We start from the raw sequence: 22,165 nt of genomic DNA, 5'->3' as shown, positions 1-22,165 counted from the left end.
CATTTTATATACTTGGCGATTATTTTATTTATTTATTTATTTTTTAATCATTCATATTTGGTAGGTTTGTTAACAACAATGGAAATTTAGAAGACATATTATAGGGACCTTAAATGTGACCTCTGGTGCCCGATGCAATGGCCGCAAGTCCCAACACTTTTGTTCCAGATGGCCAACGTCGTAGTGCAGTTACGCCTCTGACCGATTGGTGTCGCTGTGGTGCCTCGGTGTTGCCAAGGGAGACCGCATAAAAACACCTCGTGCACGTCTTCAATGGCTTCACGAGTTCCTGAACGCAACTCTCACTTCAACAGGCAGGACGGAGACCACCGGGACCCCAAGACACACAACGTGTCCTTTTGCTCTGACCCTTTACCGTGATTTTTTCCTTTGTTTTTGGAGGGTGTTTTTTTTGTAAAAGAAGCGGCGGTGGATTTAAAAAATAAAAAAAGTCGAAGACGAAGGGAGCAGCAGGCTTTTCTTAAGCCGTATTCACAGACGCTGAAGCGGTGAGTAGTCCCCGCCGTTCACTGGCCACTGCTACGTAGTTGACTTGAGAGTTAGCGGCACCCTGATACGAAGCTAATTTGTGCCATTTAAACTTCATTTATAAACCCAAATGCGACGTTTTAACCACAATTGGCCTGCTATTAATCCTTTCAATGGCTATACTGAAGCTGTTTTTTGTGTGTAGTATCGCCAAAACTGGACATTTTACGTCTCTGTAATCGCTAAATAGTTACACGTGACGGCTGTTTAAACTAATCTCTTCGCAAAGCAGCAGCTATCTATTTGTAAAATCAAACACTCGCTATAGCGAATAACTACAGAATTATTTCCACCTCTAGAGGTGTCATTGGGTGGTAAAGCCTGAGTATAGTTTAAACACTCATGTATGTCAAAATGTCAATTCTGATGTTATGCTAACAATTTAGCTACGTCTCAGACACTTTTCATCACTTCCTTCCCAAAGAGTTACACTTGTATCACTTAATTACGTTGCAGTAGGGTTTCGCCAAAAATATTTAGTTGAAACCCAAATTAGGACCCAAACTTATTTCAAACATCACATTTTATAACACCCAAAAATGAGCTAATAACTGATCAATGTATTGAAGGGGGGAACAAATCTGGTCCTGATTTAAAAAAAGAGAACAAAAAAAATGCCTGTCTGTCCCCAAATTTGGGATTCCCTAATTTGGTAGTCGCTGAGACGTTCAAACGAGAGATGCCACATGAGATGTTATATTTGGTGTGGTATTTTAATAAGAGGTGTGTGTGTGTGTGTGTGTGTGTGTATAAAAATGTTGACACTTTTTTGGGGGAGTCTTTTTTTGTGTTACATGCTAAATGGAGAGCACAAGCTATCCTTGGAGTGGATGCTTGCTCATGTTCATGTGATGCATTCATGCTTGCGTGTATTTGAAGTTCACCTCAAAATATTGTCAGAATTTTTTTATTTTTTATAGTATTTTGAATTCATGCCTTGGTCGTATGATCAGATCATATTTGACCATTTCACCCCCTTATTCTATCCTATACAGTATATGTATCGTATATGACTGTCCTGTTCAGGTACCTCTGCCTGCTGAGATATCCAAGGATTAGTTAAGGCTGTGGCAACAGATGGCCCTCTCGAAGTCTCCGCTGTTTGTCAGCCGCCAGTCTAAACGGAGATAAATGCTTCCAGAGCTTGGAGCAAGAGCTGTGGCGGGGGGTGTGAGCCAGTCCTGCCAATTGTGATTAGCTGAGGCAAGTCAAGGGTAAAGGGGGAGGGCTGCCAGGAGTCTGATATAAATGGCTATTGGACATAAACATTAAAAATTGACCTTCCCGGCTATGTACATACCTATAATACCTATAATACTACTAGCCAGCACTAAAAAAAAAAAAAAAAAAAAAAAACTATGACTGTAATTGGCAAAAATAAGCCTTATGTAGCTGAGCATTTGCATTTTAGAAAAGGGGCTCGTGATGGTTTAAGATGTCATCGTGTAAAAATATATTAAGCATATTTGAAGATGATGCGTGTCTAGAAAGACATCATATTAGGGTTGGATGCATTTTCGTGCAGATCAGGGACATCATGTAGAGTTCTGGATGAGGGATTTCAGATGATCGAGGCCGGAGAGCGAGGCCGGAGAGCTTTCCATGTTGAGAGTCTAGATTAGCGCAAGGTGGTAAGAGCAACCGTCAGCCACGGTAAATCAGTGTAGCGAGTATTCGGTTCAATTTTAATACACATAATACAATATTTACTTTTATTTTTTGCTTAGTTTGTTACAATATTTTTTTTAGATCCAATACAAGTGCTGTATCGCAAAATTAGTATTGCTCAGTTCTGGTTGACACTTTAAGAGTAGTATTCATGTGACAATAATTCATCATTTTTAATTTGATGTTTTGGTCATCTTATTTATCCACAGAGAGCGGCAACATGTTCGTTACAGATGATGCAGTGTGCATCTACATCAATTCCAAATTAATGGGGATGTTTTGGTACTGCTTTTGTGTTGGATTTCATCATATTGTGCAGGTGTGCCTAAATGCATGGCAACCTATTTAAATAACCTCAATTAAATGACATTATACATCCATCCATTTTCTGTACAAATTATCCTCACTAGGGTCGCATGTGTGCTGGAGCCTATCCCTGATTGATTTTCATCAACTGCAGAGAGTGCCAGGCATCTATTAGGAGTAAGCCTTTTGTTGCTGGTGGGGAGGAGCTCTTATTTATGCAAAAAAGTTTGTATAATAATATTACATCTCATATAATTTTTCACAAATAATGACAGTTACCTATTTTTCCAATTATAATAATATTGGTATTGTTTTTTCCCCCCATTCCTACTTCTTTTTGGGTCAGTATTGAAATGCTTAGCATCTCACTTAAAACTCTACTGTAAACATCAGCTTTACAGATGCCATGCCTGCATGATGTGGTAAAGATACAGCAATCATAATAAAATTTATTTACAACTGCTTAGTGTGTGCCATATTTATTCATTCATGTGGCGACACACTTGATAAGTAAATGGGGCATAACATCTGTTAAGTGTGATTGCCACGATTTGTGGAAAAATCTAGAGCGTTTGTGACGTGGATACGGATTTAGCAGAATGCATTTATTTATTTATTTTTATTTATTTTACCAGAGGATAATTTGGAGCACGGCATCTATTGGGGCAAAGCCCACTATTTGAGGAAGAATGAATTTGTGGAAAATAATTTGTCAAGTCACTACTGTTTTCAGAATAAAATAAAATATTTGTCGCCAGGGGATTAATTGTGTACAGTGTCTGTTCGAGCAAGGACTGTCATATTTGAGGAACTATGCTATTTAAATTGCGCATGTGACAAGTCTGTTGATAATTTATGAGACCAAAAATAAAATGCTTTCTGCTTGTATTTGGGTATTTATACCCCTTCTTCATGTATTGCAGGATGAATGTTTGCACCTCGTAGGTCTACATCTCCTGTTGGAGTAAAATGGCCACTGATGAGAGTCTCTGCGCCAGTTCCTCTTAACAGCCAAGCAGAGCTCAGCCAGGACTGAGGTGGTCTGAGCTGTATGCTGGGGGGCAGTGATGATCACGTCCCACATGAACGGTTATGTGCAGGAGGGCTCTGGCCAGGCCGCCGGCCACAAGGAGCGGGCGGTGGACTGTCCCGGCGACGAGAGCTGCCTCGTCAAGCCCGCGCACTGCAGCGCCCAAATGGAGAGAATTCAGCACTACCAGGACGAGCTGAGGAAGAGGAGGGAAGAGGACGGCCGGGGGAAGCGCGACATCGACCCCGACGCTTCACTGAGGCTCAAGAAGCTGGCGCAGAACCCAAAAGTGGGCGTCGACAATCCCACCTTCGAGGGGAAGGAGAATGCTACCGAAGACGCACATTCCCAGGCTCTGCTTGCTGGTGAGTTGATGTGAATAGATATCGTGGGGTTTTTACAGAGAAATGCAGACTTTAAGGAAGAATGGGAAGTTGTGACCTATTGGGAGAGACAACTATAAACAACAGGAGTCCAAACAATGACTATTGAGTAGACAGAGCAGAGGGCAGGCATGGAAGTGGCTGCTGTTGTTAAAGGGACAAAGAACCATAAATTTAAGTTGAATGCTGCCAAGGCAGCACTGTGAGGACATCTTCCCGCAGGGGGCAAAACCACTCTATACTAAAGTTGAAATATATTCACTTAATGTAAAAGTAAAGAAAAGGATGGATAAAAGTAAAAAGTATACACCCTGAAAAGTACTTATGACTAAAAGTAAAAATACATTTTTACTTCCAATTAATATACAATACCTGTTTTATTACTTGGCAAAATGGGGGAAAGAAAGACTTCTCACAAAATAGTTTGCCCCTTTTATTAAGTTATATTGTGCCTGCACTGAGAAAAAAAACAAAATCAATTTCAATGGGTTGAGTCACATTCTTCCACTCCAAACTCACCCAAGCATGCCTTTAAGGACATTGCTTTCAGTCTTACTGGAGCAGGAAGAAACTTCCCCAAACTGTTCCCACGAAGTTAGAACTTGGAAGCATAGAATTATCCAAAATGCATGGGGTCAGATGAAGATTTAAGATTCAGTGGTTGTTAATGTGCCCTTTTAGTAGCAGTTTGAATGGCGTTACAGTTCTGATCTCAAGTCATGGATGAAACACGATTAGCCTAAATCACACTGTGGTATTAATCCAATTTCCCAGGGTGTGCGACATATGAAGTGAACCTTTTAAGGGAGCCAAATGACATTAGAAAATGGGTAAAATTATCCATCCGGCGTGGTTTGTGTGTCCATCTCCAACAGAGCCGGAGGAGCTGCTGCAGGCCGTCAAGTGGGTGCAGCAGTGCGTGACTGACGCTCAGAGCCAGCAGGATGCGGAGCTGCTGCTCCAGCTGCTTGCACAGGACGACTTCAAGTGCGCCTACAGCATCTACACTGTTGTGTCCCAAAATATGAACCGAGTCAACCCCACCTCGCCCCTCACGGTGCAAGCTCAAGAGCTTTGCCAAGAGGTATGCCTCATCTTGCACGTGACACTCTCATCATGGTAAAGCGACTGAATCTTTTGTGCAGTCAGTATTTAGTATATAGGGCAAGTGCTATAGACGATGGATGGATGCTTTCTGTGTTTTACTGACATTATTACTGTTTTCCTGTTACCCTAAAAATCACAATTTCACAAGAATCTAGAAGTGAAACCTTTTATTTGGAATTTTTGGACCATTTTTTTTCTTTAACTTTTTTGGTTTAAGTTCAATTAGTTCAACCACTACCTGTTCAATCATGTCTAACAGTCAATGGTACACTTTCATTTTAATATATCAAATTTATTGAATGAATTTGAATCCCTTGGTTCCTCACTTGCCTAGTGTCTCTGACCACTTGCCCTACACTGCGTGCAAAAGCAGTTATAGTCTAAAAAGATTAGAATCAGAATCATCTTTATTTGCCAAGTATGTCCAAAACACACAAGGAATTTGTCTCCGGTAGTTGGAGCCGCTCTAGTACAACAGACAGTCAATTTACAGAACACTTTGGAGACATAGATGTTGACAAAAAACAATTGTGCAAAAAGATGCAGAGTCCTCTAGCACTTGGAGCAGTTCGAATGACTAATATTGCAATAGTCCAGTGCAATGACCATTGTGCAAAGGGTGCTGAGACTTCAAGGAGTGTATGCGTTTTAAAGTGACGAGTAGTGCGATCATCTGGGACAATGATGGTTGTGCAAATGTTACAGATACTCCTCAATCAGTGTGCAAATGGAGCAGATGCTACTCTGGCATGAGTGGCCAGTATATGCAAATAGTGCAGCATGGCGAGACAACTACAGTGAGTGCACGAGTAATACATAATTGGCCCCACAGAAATGTGACAACGAACTCAAGTCAAAAAATTTAATGATTAATTAAATGATTAAGACATGTCATGGCTGATGAGAGAGCAAATACCACTGTATGCGTTTGTATCGGCCATAAACAAATTGAGTTTAAGACAGCCCAGTATTACCAGGGTGTACCTAGAAAATAAAATAGTCCAGTCAGTGAATGAAGTCATGTGCTTAATTTGGGAAGCAGAAGTAGATGTAAACAAAGAGCAGACTTAAAGGTTGACAAGGTGGTACAGAACAGGTTGTTTTGGCAGCACAAACACAAGGCAGTCAGTCCTAAAGCAAAGCAGCAGTAATTGACTTATGTCCCTGCACAGTTGAGCCTGGGTTGTTTCCTGTCACACAGAACCAGAGACATGCATTGTAACATGCTTTGCTGGTATATAGTTGCACAGGCTCTCCGCTGGGTGTTGTATCAAGTACATAATAGGAATGAGGGGGAAAAGGCAGTAACCAGTGTGGCAGAATCAGCCTTAATTGTGATGAAACAGGCAGCCATGTGGTGTGTAAAGTTCATTCAAAGGCCACCGAGCACCACCGCCGCTATTCCAGTCTTGCCTTGAGACAACCCGACCGAGCCGATCTATTTTGTTCTCAGACGTGGCAACGCGTCGTTCTCCTGTGTGCAGTAAACCGGTGTGTGAGAGCACACACCGGGCACAGATCCCGAAGCGCTTTAACAACACCTAATAGCCGTGGCCGGGCCCGCGTTAGACGCTCCCGTTGGATAAACTAATCTCCGAGCGGCCCGCAGTGCAGCACAGTGCAGCAGGGAGCAGGCCAGAAAAAGAAACTCCAGCAGCTTACTGTAGTGTGGTTGGAGGAGCAGCATCAACGAGGGAGGGAGGGGGGAGAAGTGCGTCACCTTGATGGTGAGCTTGATTAGTGTAATGGACACAACAGACTCCTAACAAGATGCCAAGGAATGTTTTTAATGCTATTTTCACAAGCAAAGTTTGATTAAGGCCCACGGAAACTGACACATTTTTCAAGACCCTGTTGTCACGTTTTGTGTGTACAGTTGATGGAAAATCTATCATCACAGTACACAGTAAATTACATTTTTACAAATAATAAATGAATTACGTAAACAAATAAAGAACATTAAAAGCAAACTACGTACATGTAGTGGCTGTAGGGCATTTGTTTACTCAAATACCAAAAGTACAAGGTGTCTATTTAGGCTAAGGCATTTATTTGTACAAATGCATTATTAGAATATATCAGTTTTCGCGATAGTTCTGGAGCCTATCCCAGCTGACTTTGGGTGCGAGGCAAGCTTCAAACGGACTGGTTGCCAGCCAATCACCAGATACATCTAGACAAACAAACGTCCACACTCACATTCTCAAATAAGGAAAAATTTGTCTTAATTTAGCATTGACATCCAGGTTTATGGAATGTGGGAGGACGTTGGAGTTCATGGAGAAAATGTATGCATGCAGAGAGCATGCAAACTCTATACAGCATGCACAAAATGTTTCATTCGTGACACTCTACACTTGACCTTCCCTTACATGATTGATAATTTTTGTTGTTTTCTTTCCCTCAAAGGCTTCTGATGGCTCATGTTTGGGGGTTGTAGCTACAGCAAGATGCACTTACCAAGCTGTCAATATCTTTTCAGGTTGATTAATGCCATCGATCTGTAGAGACATTTTTTGTTGGAAGAAGCAAATCTTCCTACCAGATGACACAACACAACTGATTCAAACAGTCATGTGACCAAGAGATTGAATAAGCCAAACGGAAATCGAGTGGAAATGTTTTAACGTCTTTTTTCCATAGCAGAAAATTGCTTTGAATGCGTGTCAGGGAGCATTTGCACAAAAAAACTCTAAAAGTTGTTTTATAGCAGGACAAATGTAAGGGCCCTTTTCTCTAGAGTGTGAAATTGCATTAAGATTTAGACACGGTATGTGAAATGTTTATATGCTTATTTATAAAGCAAGCTACTAACGTGATTGTATGAATATACTCCTTATGTTGTGAATCGCCTTACTGTGGCACTCAGAAAGGACTAACCCAAGCAGATTGTCAGCTACTTTTTAAGGGTTAACATGTCGCTGTACTAGCTATATCTTATTCTACTGTGTCTTTTGCAATGAGGCTTTAGTGCCCTGTTAAGATTATAATCATATTGTATATAAGAATACGTGGGCAGCTGGTGGGAAAAACACTTCTTATTACACAAAGATCTTCCCTCTGTATTTCAGATAAATCATCATGAGACCTTACTGTTGTGTGTGTGTGTGTGTGTGTGTGTGTGTGTGCGTGTGCGTATTCAGGTCCAGAAGATCCTGCAGTCCAGCCAACAGAGGGAAGGCTTGGAGCTCAGGGCTCTGCTCACCAACCCTCATCTCCAGGTAAGTTTACTTTTTAACCTCACCTGCCTTTCAGACGCAGTATTTAAAGAATAAAAATCAGCCACTGCATGAGCAGTCAATTTTGCGCCCATTTTTGCACGTGGAAAATTTTAGTAAATCAGGCTCAGTGTGATGTGATTAGCCAAAAAGTGTTGTCATATGTTGTAGCGAACATGGGAGTCCCCTTTTGGATCGATTTTAAAAAGTCATAAATCAAATTTTCCAAAATGAAGGTCTTAATATTTAAAGAATTACACCTAGTCAGTCAATACGCCATTCGACGGTCATAAAAATGTCATTGTGTTCATCTGGCTGATGTGTTCTCCATTTCTGCAGTCAAATTGTATAGACACCAACTCCCCTCTCCCCTGAACAGGATAAACTATCGAGAAAATTGTTAGATGCGAGGAATTAACCTGTATCCCAACTCCTAATTGTCACATCTCATGAATGCCAAGTCTTGGGTAGCTGTTGTCGGTCTTTTAATTTCGCTTCCATCAACCTTCAGATACTTTGTTTCACCTGTAACGTTTAACTATTTATTACCGTAAAGAGGAAGGTACAATTATCAGTTTGATGGTGTTGTCGATGCATGATCTGATTGTAAGGATGCATCCTGTTTGCTTTGTGTGCCCAGGCGCTGATGCAGGCACATGACAGCTTGGCTGTGCAGGAAATGGCAGAGGACAATGTGATCCAGTATCTTGGAGAAAGTGTCAAAATGGTGCGGTTGCATAAGACCCGTGACACTCCACTGGTGAGACGCCATCCACATTCTTGAATGTTTAACTTAAGAGGCAATGGTAACCTCTTAAATAAAAAATAACACCAAGGATTTTCAAATATAGAGGTTCCACTTATTAGGGTCCTTTTCACTCTTGAGCCGAAATACATTTTATCGCCATAACTTAATATGTACACTGTTTGTGTATGCCACCAGGGTGCGACCGTGCGTAATGACATGGACAGCGTGGTGGTGAGCCGTGTGGTGAAAGGGGGCACTGCGGAGCGGAGTGGCCTGCTCAACGAGGGGGACGAGATCCTGGAGATTAACGGAGTTTCCGTTCGGGGGAAGCACGTCAACGAAGTTCACGACTTACTGGTGAGAACTTCGTCTGTTGGACCTTCAGCTGCTAATGGGAAATAACTTCATTACAATGAATGGGGAACTACTGTAATTTCTCGTGTATAATGCACATTTTTCTCCCCCAAAAAATTTTCATTAGTCAATAGTTCGCATTATACATGGGTATAGCGGCAAATGGAAAAAACTTTCACATTTTATAAATGTATGTCGCCATCTAGTGGTTACGAAAAAGCTGTACACTTTCATTCCAAAATGCCACCGCCACCTAGTGGTTATATAAAAAAGGTGTTACCTACACTTTTTTTTTTTTCATTCCAATATGAAAGGGGAATGTATGACTGGATATATGTACAGTTGTGCTCATAGGTTTACACACCCTTGCAAAATTTTTGAAATATTGTTTTTTTTTTTTTTTTTTTTTTTTTAGTATGACTAACTGAACAACAACAATCATTAATTTCTTTATAGTTATGTTTTGTTTAATGATAATGCTTTTCTGAAATGCTTGACTTTTTAATTTGAATCCCATTAAAATAAAATGTGTGTTCACCTGGTCCTTCATGTTTTCTTTAAAGAATTATACCCATCTTACAAATTCTGCCTGGGTAATCAAACATATGAGCACAACTGTGTGTTTTCTAATTTACTAAATAAAAGTAGGGCTGTTAATTTCAAAATAAGAGCAAGTAAATTAAAAAAAAGATTACGTGTTCAAATAAAGTGCTTAACTTCACAATAATTATTTGAGAAAAAAACAAATAAAATACAGATAATACTTCATGTTTTGATCATATAGGTAGAAGGAAAAAATCATGCATTCTAAAAATGCGTTATACATAGAAGGGTTTTCCAGAATTTTGAGGTCAACTTTGGGGGTGCGTATTATACATGGGTGCACATTATACACGAGAAATGTGTGTGATTCAAATTATTACATTAGACCAGGTGTTGTCATATTTTTCATGATGCTTATCTAACTACCCATATTTATAGCACATTTATTATTCTTTTGCTACTACATACCACAACAGGGCTTTTGTTGCCCTCTCACCAATAAGTGCAACATTTTTATAAAAATAAAATTTTCTGCTGGATGTTTCTGACCCATTCAATCTTATAAAGTTCTGGTTAAAGGTACAAATACATTAATGTATTTTCTTTTAATGTTTGTCAACAGTTCAGCTTTTCTGGTTACAGTATACACATTGCTAGAAGAACCAATTTAAGGTCCCTAAGACATTTACACATCAAATGAAGATTACTTGTTTAATGCAGGTTCATATGTCACAGCATGTCAGATCAATATTTGAGCTCATTTGAGTTTGGCAGGTGGATCTCATGTTTTGTTCAGTGAGTAAATATCCTGCTAACTATATTTGTAGCAATTCATCATTGTTGTACGTTTACATTTTTAGGGGAGTAATGACTTAATGTTGTTGTAGAAGTTTATCTCTTCTCATCCTGTCCATCAGCAACAAATGCATGGCACTTTGACCTTCCTCCTCATCCCGAGCTCTCAGATTAAACCTGCCCCACACAGACAGACTGTGGTAAGTCTCTAACATGGACCTGTGCGGCCCGTCTGCACACGCATGCAAGCAAGAGCAGCAAAGACCGTGTAAAACCCTCGCTCTCCCTGTCCCGCCCCCTCTTCCATAGATGCATGTACGAGCTTACTTTGACTACAACCCCTCGGATGACCCTTTCGTGCCATGTCGGGAGCTGGGCCTGTCTTTCCAGAAAGGGGATATTCTCCACGTCATCAGCCAGGATGACCCCAACTGGTGGCAAGCCTACAGGGATAGAGATGAGGAAAACCAGTTACTGGCTGGACTCATTCCAGGTTAGGATTATACCAGGGCCGATCATCAATATGTATAGTTTTTTTGTTTTGGTTTTTTTTAAACTTTGTTTTCCTTAGTAAGGCAAAAACATGACTGCACAAACACCCTAAACAGCTTCATTGTTACATAAAATAAAAAACACCCACTATATACTTCATGTCGTCACTGTTGGGCGGAAACCCCAAATGTCAACATTTGGTAAATTTCTTATTTTTTCCATAAATCGATGCTGTTGGTCTGTCCTCACATTCTCTGTTATTTTTAGACATTATTAAGCAATTTAAAGTGTTGAAAACAGCTTGTGAACTGTGTGTGAAGTGTCGTAAAATTCCACCGCTTCCTCACTTCGCGGGAGCCACGTGGCATTCTGTCACCAAGATTCAAAGTGGATTTTTTTTTTATTAATAATTTTTTTTTTTTTTTAAATACAAAAAGTGAAAATATGTAGGTTAGATACATATGAGTGACACTTTTTGTTCACAATGGGTCACTGTAATACTGCGGTGCAGACCTAAGACGTTTGAAAAAGAGTTTGGGAAGAAGATGTAATTTGCTTTTGTGGCTGGCTGGCAAACTTTATTCAGTGACAGCCTACTAAATCAGTGTTGTTGTTGTTTTAAATCATATTAAATTAATGCTTTTGTGATGTCTGTGTGCAACAGTATCTGATAGCAATAAGAGGTATAATACCAACTTGAATGATGGGTGTCAAGCAAGCAAGATGATTTTTTTTATTTTTTCCTCAAAAGTAGTGATTTTGGAGATGCAAGGATTCCACCCGACAGCTACGATTGGAAAATGAGTATTTGCCCCATCCGACTGGTGGTATGGAAATAAAAACAATACATTGCGGCAAGCTACTAACCTGGCACTATGTCAGCCATCCCAGGAGGAAAGCTCCACCCATCTGACGACTCCAGAAGATTAAATCAAACACCTGAGAATTAATTAAGATTACTCTTTGACCCAAGCTTGTGCCCGCTAGAAAAGGAGGTTAAGCGGTGGAAATGGAAAGTTGGAAATATTATATATATTATTGACAGAAAAATAAGTGAAGAATGCAAAATTTTGAAATGGAACAAACTGTCTTTCATTGTATTTGTCAGGGAAGTGCTTCCAGCAACAGAGAGAGACCTTGAAGAGAACTGCACCAGACAGGAGTAGAGAACAACAAGGTAAGAAGATCATGTTGCTGTACACTGAAGGTTACAACATGGGCAAGACAGGATTTTGCAATCACAAATAACCTTGCCTTCTTTTTCAGGGAAACGTTGGTATGTGAAGAAAAACAAGAAACAGAAGAAGAAAAGCACATCCCCTCTGAGCAAGAACACTGGTAACACTTTCTTTAATCGACAGGCTCTCTCTACTCTCACTGTCTGTCTGTCAAACCAGAGCAGCTTTTGTCAGTGTGCAAACATTGTCTGCTTAGATGCATCACAAACTGCTCTAGCTACAGCTGACATGACCTGGCCTCCGCTTGGCTCAGATTAGTCGTCTCCTCACAGACGGGATCAGAGGAGGCACCAACAGGTGCCCAGCGGGGACCTAAATGGCTTGCACAGCCCCTGTGATGTCATGTGGCGCACACTTTGCGACACAGACACACACATCCGACCGGTGCTGCTTAATGCCTGAATTTGTGTGATTTGTCTGCCCTGCTTTGGATAAGAAGCAGATCTTTGGCCAAAGCTGCACATAAAAAGCAGCAAATAAAATTGAGGGCCTGAATAGATCGCCCACTGTACTGGTTCCTGTTCGTCGTGACATTCATGTTGACCTTGACTCGCTCTCCCATCTATCTCCTCAGAATGCGATGACGTCCTGACCTATGAGGAGATGTCTCTCTATCACCAGCCTGCCACCCGCAAACGTCCCATCGCTCTGATCGCTCCGACGAACAGCGGCCACGACGAGTTGCGTCGTAGGTTACTCGCCATTGAACCAGAAAAGTTTGCCGTTGCCGTCCCACGTGAGTTACCAAAATTTACTTTAAAAAATAAATAAATAAATAGTTGTGATATCATTGGTACTCTTTGCTCGTGTAGACACGACCAGAAGCACGAGGATACACGAGCGAAACGGGCGCGAGTACCACTTTGTGAGTCGAGCCGGCTTCGAGGCCGACTTGTCTGCGGGGAAGTTCATCGAGTCCGGCGAGTACGAGAAGAACCTTTACGGAACCAGCACGGACTCTGTGCGACACGTGGTCAACTCTGGACGCATCTGTTTGCTCTGCCTGCACACCAGGGTACGGTAGCGTGCTCATCTTCATTCATGCATGAGAGTCTGAAATGTTGATTACTTTGAAACGTATGCTCTCAATACGGCGGTCCAAACATTTTGAGGTTACAAATGGCGCATGCATGTAACGCAGCACAACAAGGGACGCAAGAGGCGGGCTAAACTGCTCCCAAGTCAATTGCAGGGCACAAACACTGTAAACAAACAACAATTGATTCTTGGATTCACATCGATGGACAATTTGGAATCTCCTCCACACAGGAGGGCCTGATCTAAGAGTTGAACTCTGAACATCAGAATTGTGAGGCAGATATACTACCACCAGGTCACCCCACGCTGCCGCTATTATTTCTTACGAGAAAATGCATTCAAATGGTGAGTGGTGAAAACCATACTTTTTGTGTCTAATACTTTGACTCCTTTTCAACAGTCGTTGAAGGTGCTGAGGTCCTCCAACCTCAAGCCCTTCGTCATTTTCATTGCTCCTCCTTCTCAAGAACGACTGCGCACCCTACTGGCTACCGAGGGAAAAACACCTAAGGTGCTAAATAGTCTTGTTTATCCTGGCTATGTGGTGGGAATGTGTCCCAAATGACATGATGGATTGAACTGGTATTAAATGTCAACAAAACCTTTGACATATTTATGTTCTTTGATGTTGTCAAATTTGGTGCCCTGCACAGCCGGAGGAGCTCAAGGAGGTCATCGAGAAGGCTCGCGAGATGGAGCAGGACTTCGGCCACGTTTTCGACGCCACCATCGTGAACGCGGAGCCAAACGAGGCTTTCTTCGAATTGCGCAAGCTCATTGAGAAGCTGGACACCGAGCCTCAGTGGGTGCCCACCTCTTGGCTCTGCTAAGGGTGCCACATGCACGTTCCTGAAGGCTGCAGTTGAAGGACAAGACGGTACAGTTTTCATTTGCACATTTCCTCGTTTGTTCTGAAGAGATGGACTCTGGTTTCTTTTTGTCTGTGTGTCTCTTTTGTGTGTGATGTTTTGTTTTTGGTTTTCCTCTGCTTTAGCCATTTATGAAACATAGACATATCTTAATATTTATAATTGTAAATACAGATTTTCTAGAAAAAATGTAAACATTTTACTTCTAAATTGTATGTGTACAATGGGAGTGTCAAAATTATATAATTGTCCATTTGTTGATAGACATGCAGTTATTTCTTCTTACCGCAATCAGTGTAATTTTGTTTTATTTTGTTTGTGTTCTATTGACAAAACACATCTATGATGACTGGTTATTATTAAACAGTATATTATACTGCAGAATGGTCTTTCCCCCCCACTTACTGTGACACTGTGACTGAATTCATGAGCAAAATGTGTTAAATGTAACAGTGTGGTGCAAAATGGCCACTAGGATCCAGCTCAGATCTTTTGGATGACATGTTGACGCCAAGACAACGTTTGAGTACTGAGTACGCCTTTTTATTTGAGGACATGTTTAAATGTATGTGTCATAGCAAGGGTCTCATTAGGTAAACATCTTATAAATGAGGTAATGGCACTCACACACCAACCATTTTAAAATGTACAGCATACAATGTGAGGAGAAACTTCTATTAATCACAATTTACTTGCTCTTTATATTTTAACTGCTTTGTAGTTCTGTTCAAAGACAGAAATGTATGATTCTTTCAGGTATTGACTACAGAACAAATCACAACACACAAACAATTGCCTTCACGAGAAGACTTGGACATGGCCCTGATAGGCATGGAATAAATAGGTTTAAGGGTTGCCTTGGCAACATGATGTTTACTCGAAGAGCAAGTCTTCGTCCGTCTCTTCTGTCAGCATGTTGGCGGGCTCTGCAATGGGACCCAACTTGGCCAGACGGGCGGCGATCTCCTTCTCAGTCTTCTCTCTCAGTTGCTTCTTCTTCTCCTGGATCTTCTTCAGCCTGAGAGGATGACCAATGAGACACATCCGTGAGATTGCGAGAAATGACCGAATGAGGAACTATTGACTGAGGACACTGACCTGTAGAACTCCTCTCGTTCCCTCTCATCCAGCTCTGTAATGATGTAAGTCAAGGTGCGGTCGATCCGAGGGATAATAACTGAAAGACACAGTCTGTCCTTTTAAAAAAAAAATATATATATATATAAAATAAAATAAATATACAATTTGGAATCAATTGTTAAAGCTTACCATGCTCAATTGCATTTACACGGCGGTTGGTGATCTTTATGGCCTCATCCAGAGTGACAAAAGATGTCTGGGGACAACGTGAATAGAATTTCTCTTTTGGTGTGTTACTCATGTCAGCTTGTAGATGACCAATTAGCCGTGATTGAGTTAGCGATTATATTTTTGAAAGCGCGCCCCACCTACCTGCAGAGAGGCCAACTCCACTAGTAGTTCCACAGCTCTGGCGTAGTTCCTCTTCAACCTGGAGAGCTGCTCTCCTCCTCTGGCCAGACCAGTCAGCTCATAGCCTGACAATCACAAAAAGGAGGTATTAACTATCCACTTGAGGAAACTTAATCCAAATATTATGATACTTACTGTCCCCGCCTTCTTGGTAGTGCTCAAAAACGGGGAGAGTCACACCTGCCACATTGTCTTTTTTGGCACGCACCTTCACCTGAGCTTTGTTGACATTCTGGATGACAGTAGTGCTGTAGACACAATGACACACATGAGTTTCCACACAAAATAAAGTTATTTTATACACAACTCTTACCTGAAGTCACCAGCTGCAAATTTGGCTTCAGCCAAAGAGAAAGCCGCCTCTCTCATCACCTCCCCCATCTTGGTCTTTGTCTGAAGAAAGAAAACACATCTAATAAGTCCTTAACTAACACACTTCAAAACAACATTTTAGAGTCCTTTTTTTCTCGTTCAATATTTTAACATATAACAACTGACTTCGATAATCTTGCGAAGGATTTGACGGAATCGCATTGAGAGCGCGTCCGACTTCTTCTTGAGCAGGTTGCGACCCGTCTGCGCGCCTCTCATACGAGCCTTCATGATGGTTTGAGCCCTGCCGAACGAAACGCACCGCATCAAGATGACACTCGAGCAGAAGTGGGCAACGACACAACCTGGAAAAGCATTTGATCTGGCCTTCTGTGCAATTCTAAAAACAAAACCAAAGAGGAACTGTGGTGACAAAACCAAAAAAAAAATATCATACATGTTAGTACTGCCCTCATTGGACTTTCTAAAAAGTGAAAAGGCCCCTAAAAAGGAAAATGGTAGTACACACAAAGTGTCAACACGGTGATTTTGGCATTACCATAAAACTACATAATGTCACAGTTAACTTTATGCTGTATACATTATACAGTGAATAAAAAAAGTCTTAAAAACCCCTGTTCAAATGCCACGTTTTTGTAATATATATTATTGTGACCAAATCGGGGGGGGGAATCTTTCAGCGAGGGATGTAAACAACTGAGATAATGGTGTTGCACAAGTGTACGCACCCTCATAACTAGGGGTGTGGCTGTGTTCAGAATTAACCAATCACATTTAAACTCATGTTAAATGGGAGGCAGCCCACAATTGTCGACATTTAAAGTGATTCCGATTAACTAACGTTAAGATGTTCTAGTAGGCTTTTCGAGTCACATTTCCTTGCTTACTCCAGCCAAGAGCAACAACATAATTTATAGATGGTGTTCTTTTGTAGTTTCTAAATGTAGTCCTTCCATGCAAAGGTATTAGAGAAAAGTGCATAGTACATGAAACAAATAATACAACAATTTAATCTAATTATTGCCCAAGACGTTTATGCAGTAGCGACAGCTATTTTTAGAAAACGTCACATGACAACGACTGTTCCTCTTTTAAATTGAAGAAAGTTGCGAATAAGATTCGAACCGATAAGTGAATGTAAAGCATGTATACACAAAGAAGGAAGCAGAAATAATGAAATCGCTGTTTGATGCTCAACAGTGTTAGCGAGCGTAGCTATCAAACCAGCTTACATTCTGGATGGGAAAACGTCGATCCTGTCCTTTCCAGACATCTTGTCGGCGTTCTGCTGATTATTTGCAACAGGAAGACGTTATTTTCCCAATTTGTGTAGTCCAGGTACAGATCAAATGTTGTTCGTGCGGGATTTCAACCACAGGTTGAGATGATCTCGTCAGACTCTCCCGGCCGAGCGGATCAGGTGACCTCCAGTCACGTGACACATGCTGAGCCTCCGCGCATGCGCAAAGACACCAGACGACGATCTTTTCCGGGTCGAGAATTTAGCACAGCCGTGAATAGGAGCTAACAGATGCTAATTGCCAGTCACTCAAACGAACCTAAAGGGCGACCAAATTGAACATTTCAACACGCAGTGAGTTGCTTTCAAGGCTGTTCTTCTCCAAACACATGACACAGGTGAGTTTTAAGGGAGAAAGCTGACATTTCCGTGGCAAGTGGGCGATGCTCCCTCACATGCGGCGCATGTGAGCCGGGCGCCCGGCTGCTCGCTCTGAGCTAGTCGTGCTATATTAGCATTATTTATTTATTTATTTATTTATTTATTCTCCTTCTCTTCTCTTCCCCCCCACCCTCGCCTTTAAACTCTCATTGTGCTACTGACTTGTCTTAATATGACATAATATGTTCCGCGTATGTTTAGATATATGCATGTTCGTATTTGAGATTATTATTTTTTTGTTAACACATGAAAGAATGAACGCATTTAGCCCTTTTCTGTTGCATCATTTTCTGTCGGACAAAAAGTGCGATTGATACATGTAGTCAACAATAATGTCACCATCTGTGGTTTATACTCATATAAGTATTCTGTTCGACCACTCTGATATTCTTTTACCATAAAACCAGGAAAAGTAAAACTTGTTTACAACGCTACAATTTATAAATTATGACAATTTGGAACCTCTTATGTATTCATAGTTTGGTTGGAAAGCCATATTTTACAAATATTTACCTTGAAATGACCAAATGCGAATATACATATGTGTATGATTATATACAGTACTTATTGTACTGAAATATGATCTACACTAACAGTTTAATCCCTCATTTTAGGGATTGCTGTGTTAGCATTGAATTTATTGTGTGCAAAACCTTTCAAATTGACTAAACTGTAGTGGAACTTAATAGAGAGAGAGCGTTATTTTTACTTTTTTTTTTTTTTTTACAGTAGTCAAAGAGGTCGATAATCGATATTTGGAGCCGATATTCATTTGCTGTAAATGGGGAAATATCTTTGTCGAAGTTTTTAATAATAAAAAACCACAAGACTTCATATATGTTAATTAAACAGCTTTTCAATTTGCTTAGACAATAGACATCCCAGTCTCAGCAGCATGTCTTGTAAACGAATAAAAATGAAGAAATGGCTCCCAAAAGGTTTCTACAGTAAACAAAGTTTTCCAAAATTTCAATAATCAGTCTATCCTTAAGACTTAATAGTAAGGATAATGTATTTAATTGAATCGAAAAGTATAAACTTGTTTTGTACACTTGCACGTAGAGGAAATCTGATGGAAAAGGCAACCTACAGATGCTGCTTGTGAAAATGGCACTAAATCCATCAATATAAAACTTGCCATTATGTTAGTGACCAAGCCCTGGCGTGAAGAGTGAAGGACACCCCCCAAAAAATGTTTTTAACTGCCTATATTAAGTTGAAACCTTAAACAATAATCCCAAAACACTTTAATACAATTTCAAACTCATATTACAACATTACCTTTGACGTTTGAGGTGGCGTCTTAGTGTGGTACGGAAAAAGCACACAAATGTCTGAATAGTTGTTAGTTAGGTTAAAACATTGGGAGGAGGAGGTCATATTTTTGTTCAATGTTATACAAATATCTAAGGTTAGCCTCTTGATCTCCTAAACAGCAATGCCGGGCCTCAGCTGTCGATTCTACCAGCACCGCTTTCCAGAAGTGGAGGACGTGGTCATGGTGAACGTGCGGTCCATCGCCGAGATGGGCGCCTACGTCAGCCTCCTGGAGTACAACAGCATCGAGGGCATGATCCTCCTGAGCGAGCTGTCGCGTCGGCGTATTCGCTCCATCAACAAGCTCATCCGCATCGGACGCAACGAGTGCGTGGTGGTCATCCGAGTAGACAAAGAGAAAGGTGAGCGCTTCGGCCGTGCGTCCTGAGCCACGAGCTGTTCGTGTTGGTTAGTAGAAAGTGTGTCAACCGCGTTTCTGCGACTTCCCCACCAGGATACATTGATCTATCAAAAAGAAGAGTTTCGCCAGAGGAGGCCATCAAGTGTGAAGATAAATTCACCAAATCTAAAACTGTGAGTGGCATTCAGCGTGACACATCACTTTACACTATTTCTCATAGGGAAAATCATTTTGAAAGGAGAACTTGTCACAAGTGGCTTTGTAGGTACAGATTTTCAGCTTCCACTGTTAATACACTCACAGACTGTTCATACTGAAGTATATAACACCCTTTACAACTTTTGCCCAGCAAGGTGATAATGACCAACATGTCGCTGTGTGCGCGCACGCAGGTGTACAGCATCCTGCGACACGTGGCTGAAGTGCTGGAGTACAGTAAAGACGAGCAGCTGGAGAGCTTGTACCAGCGCACCGCCTGGGTCTTTGACGAGAAGTACAAGCGGCCGGGATACGGCGCTTACGACGTCTTCAAACAGGCCGTGTCGTAAGTTCTGCCATCCGGACGTAGACGTACATTTTTCAGACGTACGTTTTCAGGTCGCTCACTTTATCGTGGTTGTCATTTGGAATACAGTGGAACACCAGTATTTGTGGGGGATAAGGACCGGGCCTGAACGCAAATAGTGACAATCTTCAAATAATTGACAGCGATTATAAGTGTATTGACGAAGAAAAAAAGTTGATTTTAAAAATAATAATAATAATTCGTCACCACAGTGCATATATGTGGGCTGCTTGTCGTGCTGTCTGCTAGAGATGAAACAGTATGAAAATGTCATAATCACGATTATTATGACCCGCATAATCATGATTATCGTTGTCACGGTATTACTCAAAAACATCACGGATAAACACTGACAGCCGAAAGCATTTCAACACATTTTGAACACAAAAAATAAAATCAGCAACCCTATGTACTTTCTGACAGAAATTGTTTAACGGCAATAACTAAAGTGAATACAAAACCCCACGAAATGTACATAAAATGATGACGATGACAGGGATAGAAGTTTTTGTTCATGTGCACCAACACCGTTGGCATACATCCTGTAGGTTGAAGTAAGGAGTATTTGTGACAAATTGGATCTCGGCTTAACAATTTGATGCGGCAACGTATGTTCCCTTGGGGCAGTGATCCTTCAATCCTGGGAGAGTTGGACCTGACAGAAGAAGAGCGGGCCGTGCTTATTGACAACATCAACAGGCGACTCACTCCACAGGCTGTCAAGATCCGAGCAGGTGACAAAAAATGTTTTTTGATAATACCGCATGGATTTGTGATGACTGAAGAAAAAAACAACACGTCTCTTCTTGTCTCGATGGCAGACATTGAAGTGGCGTGTTACGGCTACGAGGGCATCGACGCCGTGAAGGAAGCACTGAGGGCGGGACTGGGCTGCTCTACAGAGGCCATGCCCATTAAGGTAACATGGAAGTACAAGGAGTCCTCTGTGTACAATGGAGTTCGGTTCCTACGGGGGCCATGTAACCCCATATACAAAGTTGAAATACAATTCTGTTCATTCATGTAAATAGACCTTTTACATTTCATTATCATAATGAATACAATGAGTGTGCTGTAGCAATATCCATGTAAATGAGACCAATTTAAAAAAAAAAGTATTCCCCAACAGATCAACCTAATCGCGCCTCCTCGCTACGTGATGACCACCACCACTCTGGAGCGCACAGAGGGCCTGTCAGTCCTCAACCAGGCCATGGCGGCCATCAAGGAGAAAATCGAGGAAAAGAGGGGCGTCTTTAACATCCAAATGGAGGTGAGCTACGGTATTGGTGTTGTGGTCTATAGACCTTTTCACCATGTCAGACGTACCTCCGGGTGGCAAAAGCTCAAGCGACGGACCAATTACGAAAAAAAGGCTAAAAGGCTTGATTGAAGATTTGAGCCTTCTTCTTGACAGTCGTAGTTTGAATCTGTGAAGTGTCAGTCCAGGTTTTCTTCTACCTTGAACCCGACCACATATTGTTGACGAACATTAGGAAAAAGTATAGTAAGGAGTAAGGAGCGTTAGTATTAATTAAAATATTGCCCTTCAGCCCAAGGTGGTGACAGACACCGATGAGACAGAGCTGGCCCGGCAGCTGGAGCGACTAGAGAGGGAAAACGCAGAGGTGGACGGAGATGACGACGCAGAGGAGATGGAGGCCAAAACAGAAGACTAGAGAAACATGGGGAATGTCTGTCCAGCAAACATGAACTGCTGTTAGAAGTGCTACTTTGGGACTTTTAACAGCAGTTTTGACCATTTATCCCACGTGTTTAAAGAAGGTAATCAACACAGAGTTGTGTTCAGGGACGCGACATGCTTCTATTTTTAATGACATCGCAGTGACCCTTCAGACAAGTATCTATGATATTGTCACTTAACGTGATAGGAGGAAATTATGCAGGCTCTGCCATACGAACATCACTCAGTGGGGACATTTACGGGGTTTTTACTGATAGGATCTACTCTTGTCCGCTTGCTTGGCATCAATAAAAATCTTGGATCTCAATTTGTGTCATCAGCTGTTTCATTTCCAAGAATTGAAACATATCACTGAATTGTGGTTTTACAAAGTC

The 22,165-nt window shown here is 41.3% G+C and overlaps 3 protein-coding genes across 3 annotated transcripts; 2 read left to right on the top strand and 1 right to left on the bottom strand.

The window, feature by feature from the left end:
* Nucleotides 1-243: 243 nt before the first annotated feature.
* pals1b (protein associated with LIN7 1, MAGUK p55 family member b) lies at nt 244-14,722 on the top strand. Its single transcript, XM_061704126.1, has 14 exons — nt 244-509; nt 3,447-3,918; nt 4,812-5,020; nt 8,187-8,264; nt 8,902-9,021; nt 9,205-9,366; nt 10,824-10,901; nt 11,011-11,194; nt 12,302-12,370; nt 12,460-12,531; nt 13,006-13,167; nt 13,244-13,446; nt 13,870-13,980; nt 14,123-14,722. The coding sequence occupies exons 2-14, from the start codon at nt 3,591-3,593 to the stop codon at nt 14,297-14,299; spliced, it is 1,953 nt and encodes a 650-aa protein (XP_061560110.1). The 5' UTR covers nt 244-509; nt 3,447-3,590; the 3' UTR covers nt 14,300-14,722.
* A 148-nt stretch (nt 14,723-14,870) lies between these two features.
* atp6v1d (ATPase H+ transporting V1 subunit D) lies at nt 14,871-17,843 on the bottom strand. Its single transcript, XM_061704128.1, has 8 exons — nt 17,395-17,843; nt 16,328-16,445; nt 16,143-16,222; nt 15,965-16,077; nt 15,791-15,894; nt 15,608-15,674; nt 15,437-15,515; nt 14,871-15,356 (listed from the first exon to the last, which is right to left on the bottom strand). Exons 1-8 carry the CDS (start codon nt 17,433-17,435, stop codon nt 15,212-15,214), a joined length of 747 nt encoding a protein of 248 aa, XP_061560112.1. The 5' UTR covers nt 17,436-17,843; the 3' UTR covers nt 14,871-15,211.
* Nucleotides 17,632-22,091, top strand: eif2s1b (eukaryotic translation initiation factor 2, subunit 1 alpha b). The gene is made up of 8 exons (XM_061704127.1): nt 17,632-17,800; nt 19,280-19,522; nt 19,615-19,694; nt 19,914-20,065; nt 20,714-20,820; nt 20,908-21,005; nt 21,216-21,359; nt 21,640-22,091. The coding sequence occupies exons 2-8, from the start codon at nt 19,282-19,284 to the stop codon at nt 21,763-21,765; spliced, it is 948 nt and encodes a 315-aa protein (XP_061560111.1). The 5' UTR covers nt 17,632-17,800; nt 19,280-19,281; the 3' UTR covers nt 21,766-22,091.
* The last annotated feature ends 74 nt before the right edge of the window (nt 22,092-22,165 follow it).

The sequence above is a fragment of the Phycodurus eques genome, chromosome 18 (genome assembly GCF_024500275.1).
Source record: "Phycodurus eques isolate BA_2022a chromosome 18, UOR_Pequ_1.1, whole genome shotgun sequence".
NCBI classification, from domain to species: domain Eukaryota; kingdom Metazoa; phylum Chordata; class Actinopteri; order Syngnathiformes; family Syngnathidae; genus Phycodurus; species Phycodurus eques.
Note: the sequence above shows the minus strand (reverse complement) of the source record. Positions and strands in the feature narration are given on the sequence as shown.

Coding starts and splice junctions, on each gene's coding strand:
- pals1b (XM_061704126.1), top strand. CDS start 3,591: ATGATCACGTCCCACATGAACGGTTATGTGCAGGAGGGCTCTGGCCAG. Junction 5,021..8,186: donor CTCAAGAGCTTTGCCAAGAG/GTATGCCTCATC, acceptor GTGCGTATTCAG/GTCCAGAAGATCCTGCAGTC. Junction 8,265..8,901: donor TCACCAACCCTCATCTCCAG/GTAAGTTTACTT, acceptor TTGTGTGCCCAG/GCGCTGATGCAGGCACATGA.
- atp6v1d (XM_061704128.1), bottom strand. CDS start 17,435: ATGTCTGGAAAGGACAGGATCGACGTTTTCCCATCCAGAAT. Junction 16,446..17,394: donor GACGTTTTCCCATCCAGAAT/GTAAGCTGGTTT, acceptor TTCGTTCGGCAG/GGCTCAAACCATCATGAAGG. Junction 16,223..16,327: donor TCCTTCGCAAGATTATCGAA/GTCAGTTGTTAT, acceptor TTCTTTCTTCAG/ACAAAGACCAAGATGGGGGA.
- eif2s1b (XM_061704127.1), top strand. CDS start 19,282: ATGCCGGGCCTCAGCTGTCGATTCTACCAGCACCGCTTTCCAGAAGTG. Junction 19,523..19,614: donor CCGAGTAGACAAAGAGAAAG/GTGAGCGCTTCG, acceptor CTTCCCCACCAG/GATACATTGATCTATCAAAA. Junction 21,360..21,639: donor TCTTTAACATCCAAATGGAG/GTGAGCTACGGT, acceptor ATTGCCCTTCAG/CCCAAGGTGGTGACAGACAC.